This window comes from Crocuta crocuta, unplaced genomic scaffold (assembly GCF_008692635.1).
Source record: "Crocuta crocuta isolate KB4526 unplaced genomic scaffold, BGI_CrCroc_1.0 scaffold16, whole genome shotgun sequence".
In the NCBI taxonomy this organism is placed as follows: domain Eukaryota; kingdom Metazoa; phylum Chordata; class Mammalia; order Carnivora; family Hyaenidae; genus Crocuta; species Crocuta crocuta.
Window position 1 is genome coordinate 6075769 of NW_027531893.1, and position 19808 is coordinate 6095576.

The following is a 19808-nucleotide window of genomic DNA, read 5'->3' on the forward strand; positions in this document are numbered from 1 at the left end:
TAGTAAATCACATATTGAGATATATATGTGCATATTGGTATATTTGTGGTTGGCACAAAGTGAGATCCTTGGGTATTCTCAGAAGCCGGGAGGTTTCTGTCTGGAATCAAGCCTACTGCTACTTTATACAGTGAAACTGAAGGGAAACACACACACACACACACACACACACACACACACACACACACACACACACACACACACACACACACACACTACAGCTACCTACCATGTCCCCCGTAGCACACAAACATTTGCCTCTCTTCCTAAGTCATTCACCATTAGGACATGAGAACATCTTTGTCCAAAAGTATGCTCTAAGCTAAAAAATGTGATTTCCTTTGTCAAATGACACTTAGATGCATGGTGGGTCTATAGTGGTCAGCAGTATTGTTTTAGGAAGTCCCACAAATGGAGTGGCCAGTCACCTTCCCTTTAACTTGGCACTTCCCAAACCTGTTTGGGTAAGGTTCCTTTTCCTACCCTAGCTAGCATCCCACGAAGCACAGTTCTGAAAATGCTTTGTTGGAGCACCATCAGATATCCTTAATCAATAATGTGCCCAACCTCCAGAGGACATCTGCTACCAAATGAGATGTTTCAGACAACAGGAGTCAGGGTCTTTGTGGCCACGTCTAGTGGTGGTGGCAGAGGTATGGGGGGTGGTGCGGATTCATAATGGCCATTTAAAATTTATATAAGGTCCCCATTTATAGCTTGCTATAGGAGTATGTTTTATGAGTAGGGAGCACAGTACTATGTTGTACCTGTCATTTGGCTTGATGGTAGGGAAAATCTAATTGTCAAGGACGCATTTTTGTCCTAAAGTCAGGAAGACTGGTTTCAACATAAGCATCGTTTGGTGCCAGCAAATGGAAATAAGCACTCCTTTTTCAGACGTTAGCACAGAACCTTGGAGAAACTCTGGCTATGCTCAGCGAGCTGCAAAATATAGAGCAATAAAATTGATTAGAGTCACCTGTTAGCAAGGCAAATTAAAGCAATTTGTATTTTTTGATCATTTTACAGTATATGCACACATACACTGAGTTAATACACAATTCTGTTATTCCCCTAATACGGATTTCATACAGAAGAAAAACAGCAAAGGAAAACAATGCAAAAGAGAGATGTGGTGGTATCAAGCCACCTAATCCTTTTTTCTTTTTTTTCCCCCCACTTACTACCTATGTGATGGATCTCATAGACTGGACTGTCTGGCACCGAAGCCACCAGCCCCATGTGGCCCTTTCCATGTAAATGAAAATGAACTCAAATTAAACAAAGTAAAAATCCGATTTGCTTCATTGGCCACATTTCTGGTGTTCGATAGTCACCTAGGACCTAGACAGCTGCCCTGGACGGCACAGATGTAGAGCATTGCCTTCATTACCAACAGTGCCACTGGTCAGGAAGGAGACCATGGTGTAAGGTCAGAGTCTCTCCACTGACTCCACAGACTTTAACAAACTGTGACCTTGACTTTTAAATAGGGAATGCTCATAAACCGATTCCTGTGGCAAAGACCTGTGTCAGGGTATCGGCCGTTGGCACCTGTCTTGCATAAAAACACACACTCATTCTCTCTACATGGGCAAGTCATGTGAAAACAACAGGGTCCTTCCCAAAGCTTCACAGACCAGCACATCTGTTGTGCACAAGGATCCATTTTATGTGCGTACGACAAATATCGACTGGCCATCGGTGACGCTCATTTTCATTATCAGCTATTTGCACTGCACCTGTTGTCTCCACTTTTCAAACTTGCTGCCCACTTTCACTGATGGGAACTATCACGTAAGTTGGGGACACATAGAGAGTTCAAACCTAGAGGATTCTTTGCAAGGGGGCTGTTGCTAGAAATCTTTGCTGGTACCAAATTCACAGTCACCAAATTGTGATTGATTTGCATAGTCCTTGATGCAAATACCTTTTGCAATGGCTTTTGCTTTTTATTCTGAGAAAAAAAAATACACACACACACACACACACACACACACACACACACTTTGTATCCAACACACTTTGTATCCATCAAAGCTCTGAAAGCTTTGGCAGTTAGTGCCTCCTAGCAATCAGAGAGCCAACTTCAGCTCCTCTCTACCTCATTGTTTCATACACACACCTGCACACCTGTGTCTTCCTGGACACATCATGAAAGCCAAGGAGATGGACAAGCAGATAAGAAGAACAACTCCAGAAATCTGGTGACTTAATTTCCCCTCAGCCCATCATTCTCTATCTTGAGCTTGGTGCTGGTGTGACAACTGCTTTGGTTTTACAACTCCTCAGTACGTTTAATGAGTTTCTCCATTTCCTAATTAGAGAACATGGTATTTGGAACACCAGGTGGTGTCTGGCTAAGACCTCTTTTCTTTCTTTCTTTCTTTTTTTTTTTTTTTTTTTTCCTCTATNTTTTTTTTTTTCTTTTGTAATACTGGCTGCAAAGGATGGGTGACTGTCAGGATGCCTTCTCCTGGGCTCATTCAAAGAACAAGTTTCTCTAAGGATAGACTAGATTTCTGAATTGCTACATTAATGGTGGCAGATCTATCCCGAAAGTTAGCTGTTGCTAGAAGAGGGTAGAAATAAATTATTGAGACCACTTTGTCTACATTTTGAAAGACCTTTTTTGCAGCATTGATCTCCTTGTCCCACTGCTCGATGTGTCCTATACATGGAGCTAAATGTGAGGTATCCCCCACTCATGATTTTGTTGTTAGGTCCCCTCTGACACGTGAGTGACTTTGCTGTTAGGTGTCCTCTAACACATCGGTCTGTTCAGAGCTGTCCCTCTATGGGAAGGGTGAGAACTGTTCCCCCAGAGAATTATGGGACTGCGAATTCTAATTAGAATCTGAGTGGTCCCCGTGTTATTGGTAGAGACTGGATCCTGTTTGTTAATTTTGCTGAGATCATTCGACAGTGGTTGATGTATTGCTGTGGTCTGCTAAGCAAGAAGCTCAGTTATTTTCACAGTTTGATAATCAATGCTCCACTGAACACAATTCCTTTTGAATATGACCATTTGCTTGTCCTCTGCTTAATTGAACAATTGTATTTGCTGGTACATGCAACTAAATGTTAATTATTTTTTTCAGGTTTTTTTTTCTCTCTTAATGATTTTATTTACAAATTGGAAAGCTTTATCATATTTTCCACACCAGACAAATTCCCTATCTGAACCAGTGTGATATCTTTAGCAGAAAAGACAGAATTTTTAAGAAGTATTCACTATTCCATTTTTTAAAATAAGTATGCAACACTCAGAAAGCTAAATACAGTCTTCTTTAATTGCTTCAGTGGTTGAACAGCTACATATGCAAGAGATTACTAATAAACGTACAATCAAAGCGTTATCTTATTTTTTATAAATGCAACACAGGAGGGCATTAGCTCAACCTATATTGGATTTTCAATCAAGGAGTGTTTGGATAAAACATAAGTTAGTAGCAGATAAGTAAAGGGAAAGCATAATCATTTTTGAAAATCTGGAAAGTTCAGCAAAGTATAGTGTTTAAAGAATTCCCCATAATTCTCCCCACCCCAGGACAATCACCATTAACCATTTAAGTACATCTCTTTAGAAGGGTATCTGGGTTCTTCCTCTGGGATATGCTCACAATTGCTAACCTTTAACATCCAGCTGGGGTTGGTATCAAGCCCCTGTCTCTCAGGTGTGTTTTGTACTTCGCTTTGGTACTAAGCTTTCATTAACCTCCACGTTAGACTGGTGGATGTGGGTAACTGCTGTTCTGGTGTGGTCTCCCAATCGGGCGCCCCTGCTTTGGGCTCCTGTGTGTTCCTAAGTCCAATTTCTCCTTGCATTTTAGGGTGGTTATGCTGCATACCGCTACGCCCAGCCTACCCCTGCCACTGCCGCTGCCTACAGTGACAGGTAAGAGTCTCCCTTCTTCTGCTTGACAACTACATGGAAATGAACTTAGCTAGTAGGAGACGAGATTTTCGTCTGGTTTTGGTGCAAATGCATGACTTCTGGGGAGGCAGCACCCAAAAAGTCAGGTCCCATGATGAAGGGAAACAGTGCCATGTCGAGGGAGGATGAACAGTCAAGCCTAGACCATCCTAAACTCACCCTCTCTGCTGAAACACAGGATTGCTATGTCTGGTCCGAGTAGAGTTGCTTCCCAGATCTCTCCATTCCTGTAACGGCGCACCTTGCATGCACACACATACTGTCCCCGTAGAGCCTTCCCACCTGCTTCTGAGTAAGAAGGAGCCACGGTTTCATCTAACTCGTAGGAAGAACCCCAAGAAGACGATCATACAGGTTTCCCTTGATTTCAAGCACCCTGTTGCCCTGTTGTTGTTTTTTTTTTACAATGTTTTATACCCAGTAAAGCATTCCCTCCACTGCATTTTTTTAAATCAAAAACAAAGGAATGGGGGAGATATATCTGGCATTCCTAAGGAGATTCACTCTTTTTGGCAGTCCCAGTGTCTGATCCAACTAAGATAAGCCAACATTTATTTGTAACGCGCACCACATGTTAAGACCGGCAGTGGAAGGGACAGAGTGGGTTTAAGAAATGCAGAAGGCAGAATGGATGGCGGGGCTGGGGGAGGGAGGACGGAGGAGCTTTCTGACCCATCACCCAGGCTTAACAGATGACTCGGGTTCTGAAATGGCAAAGCCACAGCTATTTTCGTGTAGGTGCCTTGAAAAACACAAAGTGTGCGTTTCCATATTGAATGCAACTCGTTGGCTCTGTTTTCTGAGGACATAAACGTGAATGTTCAGAGGCTCTGCATGCACAAATGTCATCGAGGGTGCTTATTTTTGGTGATGAGTCCTTTAATTTAAAAATGTCTCCTGAATAAAACAGTAATGGTAACAATTTGCATGTGTGGCTGAGGCATGCTGGGTCAGACAGGTAAGCAGGCAATGTACTTGACCCCTGAATGGGAAGTGTCAGCAGCCTCTGGTTCTCCTTCCTCCCTGGCCTGTTGTGACTTAGTTCCCCTCTCTCGGTTTGCTGTGGTGTGCTTTCTCTGCGGCTCCATTCCATTTCTCACGAGATGTGTTGTGAGCTCAATGTAGCTGTGGATTTCTTCCAAGGTAGAAGAAAGCAAAATCAACTCCTGAACCCCAAAAGCTGCACTTTGAAACTCCCATGCCTTTGAAACCTCTTTGGCAAGCTAGCAGGGAGGTCACTATCTGGTTGTGTGCAGGTGTTATTACTATTTTCTTATAAACAGCCATAACGAGTTCTCAAGGCCAGAGGGAGCCTCCACAGAAATGCAGACAACATCAAGATGCAGTGCTAAATGCATAAATTATCCAGTTACCCAATAATCTGTTGCCAAGATGCAAAACATGTTTATGTACGTTACTATCTCCAGTACACTTTGACACTGGATTAGGAAACTAGAGAGGGTCAATAAACTAATAAAAATGATGGCAGTCTTAAAATCCTCGAGCTCATCCTACAAGTGAAAAGTCTTACTGCTATTAAATTCTGCACACTGAAGATTCACAGAGCATCAATTGTGATGTGGTTCTCTCCAACCCTTAATTATTTCTATGAAAATATCTCTAGATGCTAAATTCTCAAACACCCACTTTGTATATAATTATAATCATAGTAACTTTAGCCTGCTGTATAATTATAAGAATCTTAAACGGATTTATTTCTTTGGATTTTTATCTTGCTTCTCAGTGAAAGTGCATCTTCCCCCAAGTTGAAAAAAAGGTTAATTACAAAGATATAATTTAAACTGACTTCTTCAATAAGACCAATCTAGACACTTTATAAAAAATAAATAATACTTATTACTATTCTTAGATAGAATTGCCATATCTCTTGGCATTTGTTCAAAAATTAAGTTAATATGTTGTTGCATTGGGGGTCACCCTATGCAAATATGTGTGTAAAATCTGTTATTTTTAATATTATTGAGATTGCTCATTGGCAACATGTCCTACCGAAAATTTCCCTCATTCTTGGATTGGTAAATCTTGAATAACCCTACAGTTCCCACTTCGGTGTAATTGTTTCAGTGGAAGAAACCAACTAAATATACTCTTGTCCATGTAATTGGCCTCTTGCTGTTCATTAAAGAAATTCGAACATTGGGTCTTCTTAGTTGCTGTAGAAATTGATTACCAGCCCTATTAAACTTTTTTACAACAACACAGTTGCCACATATGGGATTATTGCATTGAGGTAAATACAGTAATAGGTAAATTACCAGAAAACAATCTTTAAAATGATATTTCTGGTTCTATTTGCAAAATGTACTTATGACATGATGGTACTTCCTTGTACTTTCAGTAAGCAGGTAAACAGAAAGAAGACCCTTCCCTGTGGTAGAAGGCACACATTTGGGGGAAAATGTGAAATTATCAGAATAGCTTTTGAATCTAGATGAAAGATGCCAAGTTTCTAGAATTTATCTCAGGGCAGTTGTGTAATAATTTATTTTCTCACGATCACAGTGTAGAATCAGCTGTGATAGATTCTCAGTTCCTCTCGTCTATAAGACAGGCAGGATGACAAAGAGTAAAACTTCTTAACCCAGAGAAACTCCTTCAGAATAGGAAGCAGAATAAGCAGGAATTGAGAGCATTTTGGTAATGCTTACTGGTTGTCAACTAAATGAAAAGAGAAACTGCAATGAACTTTACTTGTAATCATGAGATTCGCTCTTCAGGCATGTGGAAAGCAATAGAAGTTTGATGTCCCCAGTTGGTAGAATTTTGCCTTTTATCAGCACAAACTAAGCCCTCATCAAATTAAAGATTCAGGGACCTTTGGAAAATACTGAACTCCGGTAACCTCAGGACCGTCCAGAAGGTCCTTGATGGGTACCTTGCAACTCCCTGCCCATCATCTTCTTGGTCAAATGATCACATGCTGATTATCTGGGAGCACCCTGAGAGTTTCTGACTGCTGACCTCCAGAATGAAGACCATCTGGTGTGGGCAGAGAATTCCCCAAAAGAAAGAGACCTGCCCGGACTAGGTAATTTTATAGTCTCACTGACGAATTTAATGGGAACAGGCAAACATATTTCCTTGGCATTAGGAAACCTTTGGCAAGCATTTGACTTCACCAAATCTTCATTTTTAATCTCACTTTGATTTAGGGAAAGAAAGCCAACTGTCCAAACTCTCAAAGGGGATTGTTTTCTGAGCTTGAACCAATCAAAGCATGGCAGTGGGGCCGACGGTCATCTGGTCATTGCATGCCACTTGGTGTTGCTGATGTGTCCGTGATGCGTTCTGGATTTGACAGGTCCACCATCACATTAGCTCGATGAATGGCTTGCTTGAATTAAGCCTGGGGGCAGGCTTCTCTTTATGGATTGGCTCTTGGTTTCTTTGTGTTCTATGACTTGGTTGTTGGTGCATCTGTGAGCAGCCAAACCAGGAAGTGGGGCGGGAGGGGATATTCCCTGTTCAGCGACTTGTGCCACAAATATTTGGGGGTGTATGTATGATGTGTCTATAGCTTTGATGAAAATGTTCTCTCTCCAGAAAGGCAGACATTTGTCATTGCTTGTCCTGCTTGCTAAACATTCTAACATCTCCTAATAACCAGTGCATGAGAATGTCCCCCACATTAGTGCAGAAGGGAACTAGAGTCTGATCAGCCAGAGAAGAAAGTGGTACAGAGTGGTTCACTTGGAGGTTTCCTAACAATCCCGTTGCACTGATAGTTACCAGGGGCCATTTCTTCTTTCACATAAGACACATGTTTCCTTTAAAGATCCCCAAAAGTCAGCAACTTTGGACATGACAGGTATAGCCCCAGCCTCGCAGGTGCCCCCCTAGCCTGAGCAAAAAAGACAACAAGGCAAAAGATTTTGTTTGTTTTATTTTCTAACTTTTTTATTCATTTATTTTTTGAGACCTTAAAATTTGTTGGAAACATAGTACTAGACTGTGCCATATAAAATTGTTATTTTTGTATGACAAAAAAATGGTAGAATATTGGCAATTTCGTAGCTCAACTTAATAGAAACCCAGTTAAAATGCCCTAGAATCAATTATCTTCCTCTCTGCATTTGAAGTATTTCATATATATGTGTGTGTATGTTATGTGTCTTTATAACACACACACATGCACACACATGCAGCTGTGTCTTAGGCCCTCATGAAGGTCTCCTAAGACAGTCTAGGTAAATCTTAATACAAGGAGGTCAGGACTGGTCAAATTCAGGCACTCATAAGCCACATGCTAGAACAGTTTTTAAATGAGATGGTCATAACCTATGAATGTAAACTTCTATTTCAGAAAGAAACAAATGAGTAGTTCTTTTTTAAAAGTCGATAGGGATAAGTAGGCATGTTTTGAGGTCTTGGAGAAGTTGGACTACCCCTATTTGAACTTATATGGGTGATCGAGGTATACGTACGTACATACGTACGTACATACATACATACATACATACATGTATGAGTCAATGGATAGATGGACGCATGGGTGAATGAATGGATGGATGGGTGGATGGATGGATAGATGGAAAGTTAGATAGATGATAAATAGATACACAAGTGGTTAGGTGGAAGAGATAAAAATGAGAGAGGAAAGGAGAAAGAGACAGAAGGGTGGAAGAAAAAGAGAGAGAACAGAGGAAGGGAGGGAGGGAGGGAAGAAGGAAGGGAGGAAGATAGATGGACAGATATGGGCAGAACATCCCTCCACCTTCTCATAATTCCATCATAAGGGTAACCATAGGATATAGAACTCGGTTGTCCTGTAAAATCTTAGTTTGATCCAAACTGAAAAAGTAAAAGGATTTGCTTTGATTTCCATTTAATGCAGGTACTCCCTCTCTATTTTAAGACTTTCTACTTCCTGGACTCTGATTAAATAATAGATAAATGTCATCATTAAAAGAAAGCTAATAATTGCATTTAAAGTGATGTACCATTTTATCTGGAGTCCTTATCCAGTGATAGAGACTAAAAATTAAGAGTTGATCAGCTTATAAAGCATATGAGCATCCTGAATGGAACATTTAGTTTACCATTTGAAGGCTTTTTGGTTTTGTAGAAATGTTAGTTTTTAAAATCTTGTTGTACTTCAGGGACTTAATGATTTTACTTTTTCTTGCTGTGGGGTAGAATGCAGGAAGCTTTATCTGTGGATAATGCGAATCCCTTAATGAGGGTGGACAGTGCAAACCAGACAAAGGAGGCAGTGTCATTGCTTGCCCCGTCCCTGTTTTCTGAGCCCAGCTCAATAAGGGTTGAAACCATTTCTGGTTAAGAATCAGCAGCAAGCCCCGGCACTCATTCTTTGTGATGTGTACAGGGAGAGATCTCAAGATCTTATCTTGGTGCTTTGTTTAAAGCACCGGTCTTGCAAGTCCAGTTCAAGACCTGGTAACTGCTCTGAGGCAGTTGCTCTGAGGCACCCTGTCCCTGGGTTGCCGGGACAGGAGGAGAACAGGGCAAAGCAGTATGGCTGTCAGCTCCCTCGTCCTGGGAATGGTCAGGAGTTAGCCACGTTTCTTTCTCAGATGCCAATACAAAGAGCTTCTCTTTTATGAAATGATGACAATAGCAAATGCTAGCTTTGTCTTTTTTTTTTCTTTTTTCTTTCTTTCTTTATTCAATTTTGTTTATAATATTCTTACTTGGCAAAGTAAAGGCTGATAGCTCTATAGTACCCTTCCTATTGTATTTTATTTACTTAAAAAAATGTTTTTTCCTCTGAGACCACTGTTGAAAAGTAGAGTGAACGCATTATAAACCTTGATGCCAAGGATGGTTCTCAGATGAATGAAAAGGCTGAGGGCTCAGGTCATGTAGGCTCAGCGGTTGGAAGTGTATCTCTTCCCTGGCATCTGCCCAGCTGAGACAGGGACCCAGGGTCAGAAGGAAACAGGTTTGATTCAGATTGTTACCTGTTGAGTCAAAACAGAGCAGCAAACAGCAGCTATCTCTCTGTACCTTCCTTGACCCTGCCTTGTGGAAGTTGTTCTTGATTTTAGTTCTCTTTTCTGCTATTTTCACTTGCCCTGACCAGCTCTCCAGTGTTCTGCAATGCAAGAAAAGGTGCTCTGTTGTAATGGAAATGTCTCAGAAATGAGTTGCTAATGCCTTTATTTATATCCTAATACCCCAGTGCCTAGAAAACATACATATAGATATATATATATATGTATACACACACACACACACATACAGAGAGAGAGAGAATATATAAATATGTAATATATTCTTATTTTTATGTATATTCTTTTTCATCTTTTTGGTTTAAAGTTCACTTTCTTAAGTGATTCATTTGGTTTCTTTTTTTCTTCCCCAGNGCAGTTCAGGTTTCTGAATTAGAACACCAGGTTGAAAAAAAGTGTGTGTATACATATATATATATGTATGTATATATACACATATATATATGTATACACACACACACACAGAGAGAGAGAATATATAAATATGTAATATATTCTTATTTTTATGTATATTCTTTTTCATCTTTTTGGTTTAAAGTTCACTTTCTTAAGTGATTCATTTGGTTTCTTTTTTTCTTCCCCAGCAAGTCAGGGACCCCTCAGGAGGAGAGAGTGAGAAGGAAGCTAATTATTCCAGGCAGCTTTAGGGTAACTAGAGAGAAACATACATTGCCGGTGAACTTCCCGTTACGAGGCACACACACCAGATGAAAATAAGTTCCTCCAATAAAACTAGACATATGACAGTGCTTCCATTAAAACATTCATTAGATGGAAATCGTAGACTTTAATATTTGCATTATTTACTAAGACTTCTTGAGGTTTGATGTAGTAGGTAAGCAAAGCAGGATTCAAACCGTCTCTCTAGGACTGTGATAATAAAATTGCGACAATAGCAATAGTAACGGTGGCCCTTTGTGGAGTCCTGACAGTCCAGGGCCCTGTGCTAAGAGCTTTCCAAACACAGTGCCATTGAGAAGCTGTCATACCAATGCTGTAAAATTGATGTCCCCCTCTCCCCCCCCCATTTTACAGATTGGGAAGGCAAGCACAGAAGTGTTGAACAAGTGTTTTTCAGCTCAGCTCGAGAGCTAAAAAATGCACCCTTCATCACTAGGCTCTGTTGCATCTTCCCAGAGCAGTCTTGAGAAGTAATGTCTTTGCATTTCATCCCTTCATCTCTTATGGGTGTATTGATTCCACCTTACATGGTGGTTTGGAGGTATTGAGACCATGCCTGTGAGATATTCAGCACCTAAAGGGCACTACAGAAAGTGTTCTTGTTTTTACTTTCCTATGTTCCCATAAGAGCTTTGAGTCTGGATGGCAAGAATGAGGAAACCAAAAATACCCACATTATGTCACTTCCACCCAAATCTCAAAAATTCAGTAGTTGGAATCTGTTTCCTTAAAAGGTTCTGGACTGATTCAAAGAGTTTAGGAAGGAGAATGACCAGACTAACTCAGCTAAGTTATGGTGTAGACAAGCCTTTTAAAATTTAATAGGTAGAATTGTATGCAGATCTAATTATTTTCAATCCAGTGAGTTCCGGGAGTAATTTGTTTTGTTTCGCTTTGTTTTTGTTATAGACAAATTTACTTGGGGGAAGGGCCATAGAAGCCCTTCAACTTATCAGTTCTCCAAAGTTTGGATTTTGAGATGTCAGCTTTCCTTAAAGTAAGGAAAGTATAGTATCTTCCCTATCACACATTGTTTTTTTCCCTTTTCACCATGTATATTTCTATTTTGAAGTTACTTTTTTGGGGTAGCATCTCTGTGTGTCCAGTACTATGTAGAACATTAGGACACACAATCTGAGGAGAGAAGAGGTATAGGTAGAATGACTCCAGAAATGAATATCCAGAATGCAACACCTGACACAGAGAAGGAATGTCCTGTTATTTAGAATGAGTCCAGGACAGAAGGCTTCAACTGGACTGTCCCAGATCAAGCAGAATGCGTGTGTTCATGCTAGGCAGATTCTCTGTGTGCTCTCTGAAGTCTGAAGATTGGACTTCACACCCAAAGTCCTTTAGTCCAGGTCCTGGGCTGTTTCAGCCTCCTTATGCAGTTAACAAAGTCAGGACAAGGCATGTTTGCAGTCTCGAAGCATCATAACTAAGACATGACTTAAGGATGAAAGAATGAGTCAAATTTCATGCTGTCAAAACTACCAATAATTTATCTGTTTTCCCTAGAGATCAAATATTTCCGATTGGGCATTCACCAAAACAAAAAAGTTATGATAACTAAGATAAATTACATTTTCTGCCCACCTGCTGTGTAGATTGACAGTGATTTCATCTGGTAATGATTGAGATGGCTCTGATACAGTGGAGGGGATGGATATTTGTGATAGCCTCAATATGATTTCTGAAATTTGTGTTTATGTACACAAAGCTCTCAGTGCTGAAAAGAAATATAGCTGTTACTGATAGATTTCCTTAGTTTCTCCTATTGTTAATTTACACACACACACACACACACACACACACACACACAAAGAAAAAGTGCTCAAATTTCTGTTTCAAGAACTAATTGCCTTTGGTCTGAAATCTATAATGGCTTCTTAACAACTGCTATGCACTATTGGATGAATATGTATGTAATTGAAGCCATTAAAAAAAAAAAAGAGCCAAGACTGTAATAGTCAACAGACTGAATGAACCAACAAGGAGTTGGGGAGACATTAAAGGAAATTCCAAACCCAGTAGACCATAGCTGTCACAGCCATGTGGGTAGATACTTTTGCCAGTGACGAGACAAGATGTAACAACTCCTTCGGTCATGTCATGGTCTAATTACACACTTCCCGGGTTGCAGATCATTGACTTGATAGGCCACAAAGAAGCAAATAAAACCTATCCTATAGTAACACCATCAGGATCCTTCAGCTGTGAAGGGTTTCAAGGCAGGTGAGAAAGCCCGGTACTTTCTAAAGGCAGGTCAGAAACTTCTTAGGATAATGGGTACATGGGGGCTTTGGGGGAGCCCTTTCCACAGCAAATACAGAGCTCCTCATAGAAGACAGCATCCCAGTCCAGGAGACGGGTACAGACACATAATAGGATTTTAGTTCATGAATGTGAACACACTCCACTTATTGGCCTTCTTTTTGTTTTGTCACCGTGTAACACACTATCAACTGTCTTTTGGGGTAAGAGGGAACTTTTCACTAAAAATTTCTAAAATTTCCTTTAAAGTTATTGAAACAAGTTGTGATCCTTTATCTATGAAGAGAAGCTTATATTCTTTCCCAGTAGAACTGATTTCTCTTAAAACGCAGCCTCTGTGCTGTTTCCATATTTGACATCCGTGTGAACAGTTATTGGACAGAAATAAATGATTTCTCATGATATTCTCCCTGGCATGAATCACAGTGATTCCTCTGGAATTAAATTCTCCTCAAAACCATAGTTTAGTTCATATGTAATTAACACAAAACGTTTAGAGTAGGGACCGCTATCAGGAATCAGAAAGACAGTAGTTTGGAGGTGAAAGCTTGAGGGACTTTCCATAAGGAGTAACTAACTCATCAATTTTGTCATTGTTCCTGGGATTATTCTTGCCACATTAGGATGTGTGAATGTTCGAATAGATCAATAGATTGTGGAGAGATGAGACATAATCAAAGCTAAACACCCTTTTCCCTTAATTATCTTAATCACTTAAATTGAAATGCTTTGGCCTTGAGATTATAGAAATACACCAAACATCTGATAACCTGCATCAGCACTTCCCACTGCGTTTGCAGGCACAGAATCCCTCTACAAAGAAAACCATGATTGTTGGAAGCTTCGATCGGCCTCTCACTCTCTGTCTCTGTTCATGGTCCACTTTTGTAATTTGAAATGTTAAGCTGCATTAAAAGATGAGAGACGTGTTTTCTTCACCATTTCTGCACAGTTAGAGGGTGTGCGGGCTCCATCTAGTTAGTGGGATGTGAGCTCAGGTGGTGGGGTGGGTGCGTGTTAAACATGCATCCCGGACACTATCAGCTGCACAGCTTTCCCAGAATGATGGATCGTTTCTCTGCTATTATTTGCATTATTGCCTTCAATTTATCTATCTCAAACTTAAAACAAACAACAAGGAAAGAGTAATTGCCTTAGTCCGCTCTGAAATTTCAAGAATTGAGTGGTTCATTGTGAGGGTCCTGAGAGCCTTGCCCTGCAAAGCATGGTTCCCAGCCCAGCCCAGGTGTGTCAGAACCTGTACCTTCAAGATCCCTGGGGTGGTTTGGATGACATTTGAGAAGTGTCCCTATAGAGGACAAGCTTCAGTGCTACCCCAATATGCAGCAAATAATGTTGACACTCTACAAACCTTGCAGGATGTGGGAGAATTTGTCTTAGCAAACTGTTGGTTTGTAGTCATTTCTCTACTTTCCCTTCCTCAGTGAGAAAGTAAGAGCCATCAATGTTTGGAGGTCCCTTTCAATCCATCCTGAGGGAAGTGCCCCCACCCTCAACTAGTCTAGGGCCACAATCGATCATTTTCTTTACCCCAAAGATTTCTGGGTAGTGTGAATGATTTCATGCTATGAAATGAGTATTTTCCTCATTGACTGTGTAATAACCTCAGGCTGATATAAAATATACCCTGGAAAAATCCCACCAGATTCCTCTTATCCTTACTGAGCCTCAGTTTTCTCATTTGATAAATAGACCATCATACCAATTACAATTAGGAGATCAAGGTGAACATTAGTTGATAAACTACAGGAAGTGGTGAAAATGCATAGGCTTCTCAATAACTTACCTGTTCACTAACAGATATTTTAGAGTATAAGGTATTATTTGAAAGCACTGACTATATCTAGGCAAGAGCAAACAAATAAAATAAAATCCAGTTAAAAATGGGAGTCATTTTTAGAGTAGGCAATCTCTAAAACCCCTCTAACACTAACATTCTGGGAACCTATACCTTCTTCAGCTGCCCACAACTTATAAACAGTCTGCTCAGGATTTGAGGAAAAGTCTTTTATAAAATCACTGTACATGTTTTGAAGCACGCATTAGCAAATCTTTGCTGTTCATCTGAGAAAATGATTAGGGATTTAGATTTAGGCTAAAGTTATTTACTACAGAGATAATACAGGCAAGCTCATGGACCTCTTTGATCCACAGTTTCCTCATCTTTAAAGTGGGGCTAATGAGCAATGCCAGCCTGATTGAGTTGTTGTTGAATTAGTGTGGTCATGAGCAGAAAGCTTCTCAAATAGTGCCTGACACTAAAGGACACTCAGGTTAGGATACTACTATGAGCATCACCAAACTATGGGCGTATTTTGGTTTGTTCCTGTGGGAGCAAGTTTCTGGCTTAAGGAATATTTTGACTGTAGAGGGTTTTTTTTTTTTTAATTTTGACTTCCAATTTAGAAATGCCAAAATAGGGATACCTGAAATGTGCTAAGGGAGTATCAATCTTAAGTGTTCTCACCACACACAAAGAAAGGTAACAATCTGAAATGATGGATATGTTAATTAGTTTGACTGCAGTGATCATTTCATAATATGTACATATACTAAATCATCTCTTTTAAAAAGTACATCATACAACCCAGTTATATTCAGGGTGGTTGTTGTTTTGTGTGTGTGTGTGTGTGTGTGTGTGTGTGTTTTAATATTTTTTATTTATTTCTAGGAGAGAGAGAGAGAGAGACAGCGTGAGCAGGGAGGGTCAGAGAGAGAGGGAGTCACAGACTGAAACAGGCTCCAGGCTCCGAGCTGGCAGTCAGCACAGAGCCCAGCACGGGGCTCGAACCCACGAAGCGAGATCATGACCTAAGCGAAAGTCGGACGCTTAACCAACTGAGCCACCCAGGCGCCCCTTAAGTTAATTTATTTTGAGAGAGAGCGTGCACAAGTAGAGGAGGGGCAGAGAGAGAGGGAGAGAGAGAATCCCAAGCAGTCTCCATACTGTCAGTGCTGAGCCCAATGCAGGGCTCAAACTCCTGAACCGTGAGATCATAACTTGAGCCAAAGTTAGGCGCTTACCTGACTGAACCAGCCCAGCACCCCATATATTAATTTTTATTTGTTGACCATACCTCAGTAAAACTTGGGGAAAAATAGTTTGGGCAAAAAAAAATTCTGAAAGAAGCAGCCAACTGGGACCCATGAGATCAAACAGCCTGTCTTTCTGTTTATCTTTCTCTTTTCTTTCTATGGAGGAGCACAGGCTACCAGGAACACATCAGCCTCTCAGGAAAAATGACCAGTTCTCCGGCCATAACCCTAACCTCCACATCATCACTGCTTTACATTTCTGCATAACCAGTTGCTCTACAGAGGCTTTTCAAAAACTCAAACCAATTCTGCCTCTGTTGCTCTTTTCTCATTGCCACTGGTGAGAGCCCCAGTACCTAGGGGTGGTCGTGGGTTTTCAGGCTCCCCTGGGGATTTGTAAGATTCTGGACCCTTCCACTACTGTACTCCCTCCATTGTGCACATAACTCATAGGTGGGCATAGACCTTCTCGTTGTGGCCTCTGCAGCCTTCAGAGGCTCAGCCCCAATGCCCTGTGCTCCTCCCCACCTCCCTAAGCACTAAGCACGGGACTCCTCTCCCCTATAGGAGAGCTGCTTCCCCACAGGTAGCTGTTCTGAGAACTGGCCAGACCCATTTCCAACCCTGCATCAGAAGCTCAAACTCTTAAGGACCTCCTCTGTGTCCGTCTTGTCTTCTGGGAGGCACTTGTAAACACAACTGCCTTTTCTCTCTGGGGAAAGAAGACGGCTACCCTTCATGAGGTCACACAGCCCAAAAAATAAATGGCAGTAGACCCCCAAATAAAGTGCTTTCACATTGACGTTCACATCAACATGCAAAAAAACAAAACAAAAAACAGAATAAAATAAATCAAAGGGAGGCCTGTGCTATTTTTGTCCCCATTTTCCAGATGAGGAAACTGAAGGCCCAGGAAGGTGACAGGGCAGGGGCTCAAGATTCACCATTCATTCTCTTTTTAGCTGAGAAAAAAAGTAGTGGGAGCCAAGGAGATTGTTCAAGGTTGGAGAAACTAAAGTTATAGAAGTGAACTGCTCTTAAGGTCTCCGGGGAAGGGACATGCACTTGGATTTGAATTTCTTAAACCCAGAAGTTTTGGATGGAATATTCAAATTGAGGGTAGATTCAGAGCACTCACCTCCTTTCCCAATTAAACTTTTTTTTTTTTAATGTACTCACCGTTAGCAGTAGCAACTGCAACTAAATGAAATGATTTTGAATGTATGTTAAAGGGAAATGCCTTCCCTTTTAAGATAAAAAGGATCAGGAGAGATCCTTTCAGAGGATTCTACATTCTGGTTACTTGCTTGCTGGTTTGTCTTTTTACACCCCATCTCATTCTACGGTTTGCCACTGCCTTTCAAGTACATGTAATTCAATACTAGAATAGAAATAGAAATTACAGTAGGGCAAGGGAAAGTATAAATTTGAGTGGACTTTTTATAATTCTAGAGTCTTAGAACTGGGGGATGGGGGAGGGAGGTAAAATTCTGATTACAAGTAAGTCCTTCCTTCCAAGGCAGTAAAACTGAAGTATAAATTAGGTTATGAGCTTCCAGACAGCCAAGCCCACTATAGATGTTCCATAGTGATTTCGAGGCCAGGAGCACAGTGTCCCCTTTGGTTTAGCTGGGTGCCTGGCAGGTAGCAAACCCTCATTAACCATCTGAGGGTTCAGTGAACAAGAGGAATAACTATTCAGTAAAGTTAGCAAGAAGAATTTTAATAGAAGCACCTTATTTCTGCATCTTATGTTTATTCAGAAAACACTCATGGCTGGATTCCATATGACCCCTTCTAGCAACTTCTTAAGATGTCAGCAAGAATTCCTGATTAGTGTGTGTTTCTTCCTTAATCCCTAGTCTAGTGGGAAGCATCATGGGAAGCACTGTTATTAAAAAAATTAATAAGTATAAGTAACATTAATATATAAAATTATTATAATACAATTTTCAAAAATTAAAATATCAATAATAAAAAACCATGGCCATCAACACTAGTGCCACTTAATTGAAAAACCAGAGGGCACAGCTCTTTCCTGCAGAGTCAGGGCACCTAAGTTCAAAGAAATATTCCTACAGTGAAATGTCAGTTCTCAGTGCTGGCTGACACTTCAGATCACCAGAGTGGCTTTTCAGGAATACCTGGGCCTAGGAAGTACTCTCCAAGATTCTGATCTAAAAGATTGGGAAATGGACCCGGTCATTAGTATCTTATTTTTAAAAAACCATTTATACAGCGTTGAGATACTCTGCCTTATAACCAACAGGTGCCCCAGAACCTAGAGATAGAATGAATTTGACTTTGTGCCACTGCCGTACTGGGGCATCTAGACTGCCATGTGCCAGACCAGACCAACTTCTAAGGCCATAGTGATTTTGCACTAGATAGCGTGGGAGGGTTTTAATCACATATAAGTGTGTGCGGGTGTGTGTGCGTGTGTGTGCTAGCTTCCGCATTCATAGCATTAGATACAAGAAGAAGACAGCCATGAGTGATACCCACCCTGAGTTTTGCATAACAATAGCGGCATAACAGGATTAAGAGACCAACGAATGACAAGTGACCAAAATATCTAACAGTAAAACTTAAAACCGCTGTTCTTTGATGGGAGAACATTTCCCCTCTGTCCTCCCTCCTCCCCTGCCTGTGCCCCAAGCTTTACTCTGTCTCCATATCTAGCTTCTCACATTCCCTCCAGCAATACTGCCTGGCTACTATTTTAATTTGACTCTTAGAGTTCAGCCGTGGGTAATTTTTAGAAGAAGGAAAATTACAGAGAGATGAGATTTTGCCTGAGAAGCAAAGTGGGATAGAAGGATGGTATGGCAGGTCATGGGACTAATTTAAACGTACCACCAGCTGAGTCAGATGCAGAGTCTAGATGGTTGGACTGTGAGAACCATCGTAAAACATAATGAAGTCTGGTGATAGAATGAAAAAGAGAGAAAGACCATGGCCCATGCCATTCCACATTCCAAGTTGTTAAACCAGAATATAATTATCTCTCTCAAGCTTCAATTAACATCATACTCAAAGCGGAATCCAGATACTCTATTATTCTGTCTGGTAGGAATGAAAGGTTCACAACAGTCTCAGGAAGTTCCTTCGTAAAGACGTTTCACTCCACTGCTGACTCTGTACCTCTACGTGGGCGCCCCTGAGCACAGTCTTAGTGAATAGGAGTTGGGGTCTTGAGCCAACCCAATTGTATTCGGATTTCACTTCCACCATTTACCAGCTTGCACATGCTCCATGACCTATGCCTCTGCTTCCTCATCTATGGAAACTGGGATAGGAAGAGAGGTTGTAGAGAAAATTAAATCAGTTAATACATAGATACAGGGCTTGGCGACCTCCTGTCAGGGCTAAGTACTCCATAGTTATTAGGTCAGTGGCTCTTTGGCACCAACACTCCCAAGAGCTGAGACAAATGTAGCTCTCTCCCTAGTGCTCAGTAATCAACCATTTCACTATTTTTTGTAAGTTAGTAATCCTCCCTCCTCCCACAAAGTCTCCCATGTCAGTGGAAAGTAGGAAGATTTCTGAAATGAAAATAGGAATGAACTTGCAGGAAATTTCTCAGCAATGTTCCCAAATTTCCCCATGATAAGAATTACCTGGAATGATGATTCTCTTCCAGGAGCACCAACCACAGTGCGAATGGGTCTCCAGAGCTGGTCAACAATCAGGCCTGGGTTCTCACCAAATGTACAGATGATGAGACCTCTTTCCTGGACTTTCCAATTCAGGGGGTCAGGGCTGAAGCCCAGACATCTATATTTTTAACAAACACTCTAGGTAATTCTTGTCTTTAGGGAAGTTTGAGAAATTCTGCAGTAGAGAAAGGGTTCAAAAATGAAAGG

The 19808-nt window shown here is 40.9% G+C and overlaps 1 protein-coding gene across 1 annotated transcript in view; it reads left to right on the forward strand.

Moving 5' to 3' along the window:
- Nucleotides 1–19808, forward strand: part of RBFOX1 (RNA binding fox-1 homolog 1) — a 1463629-nt gene that overhangs the window by 1422649 nt on the left and 21172 nt on the right. The window contains exon 15 of the mRNA XM_077773235.1: nt 3834–3898. Coding sequence (XP_077629361.1) covers nt 3834–3898 — 65 coding nt within the window. The remainder of the gene's footprint in view (nt 1–3833; nt 3899–19808) is intronic.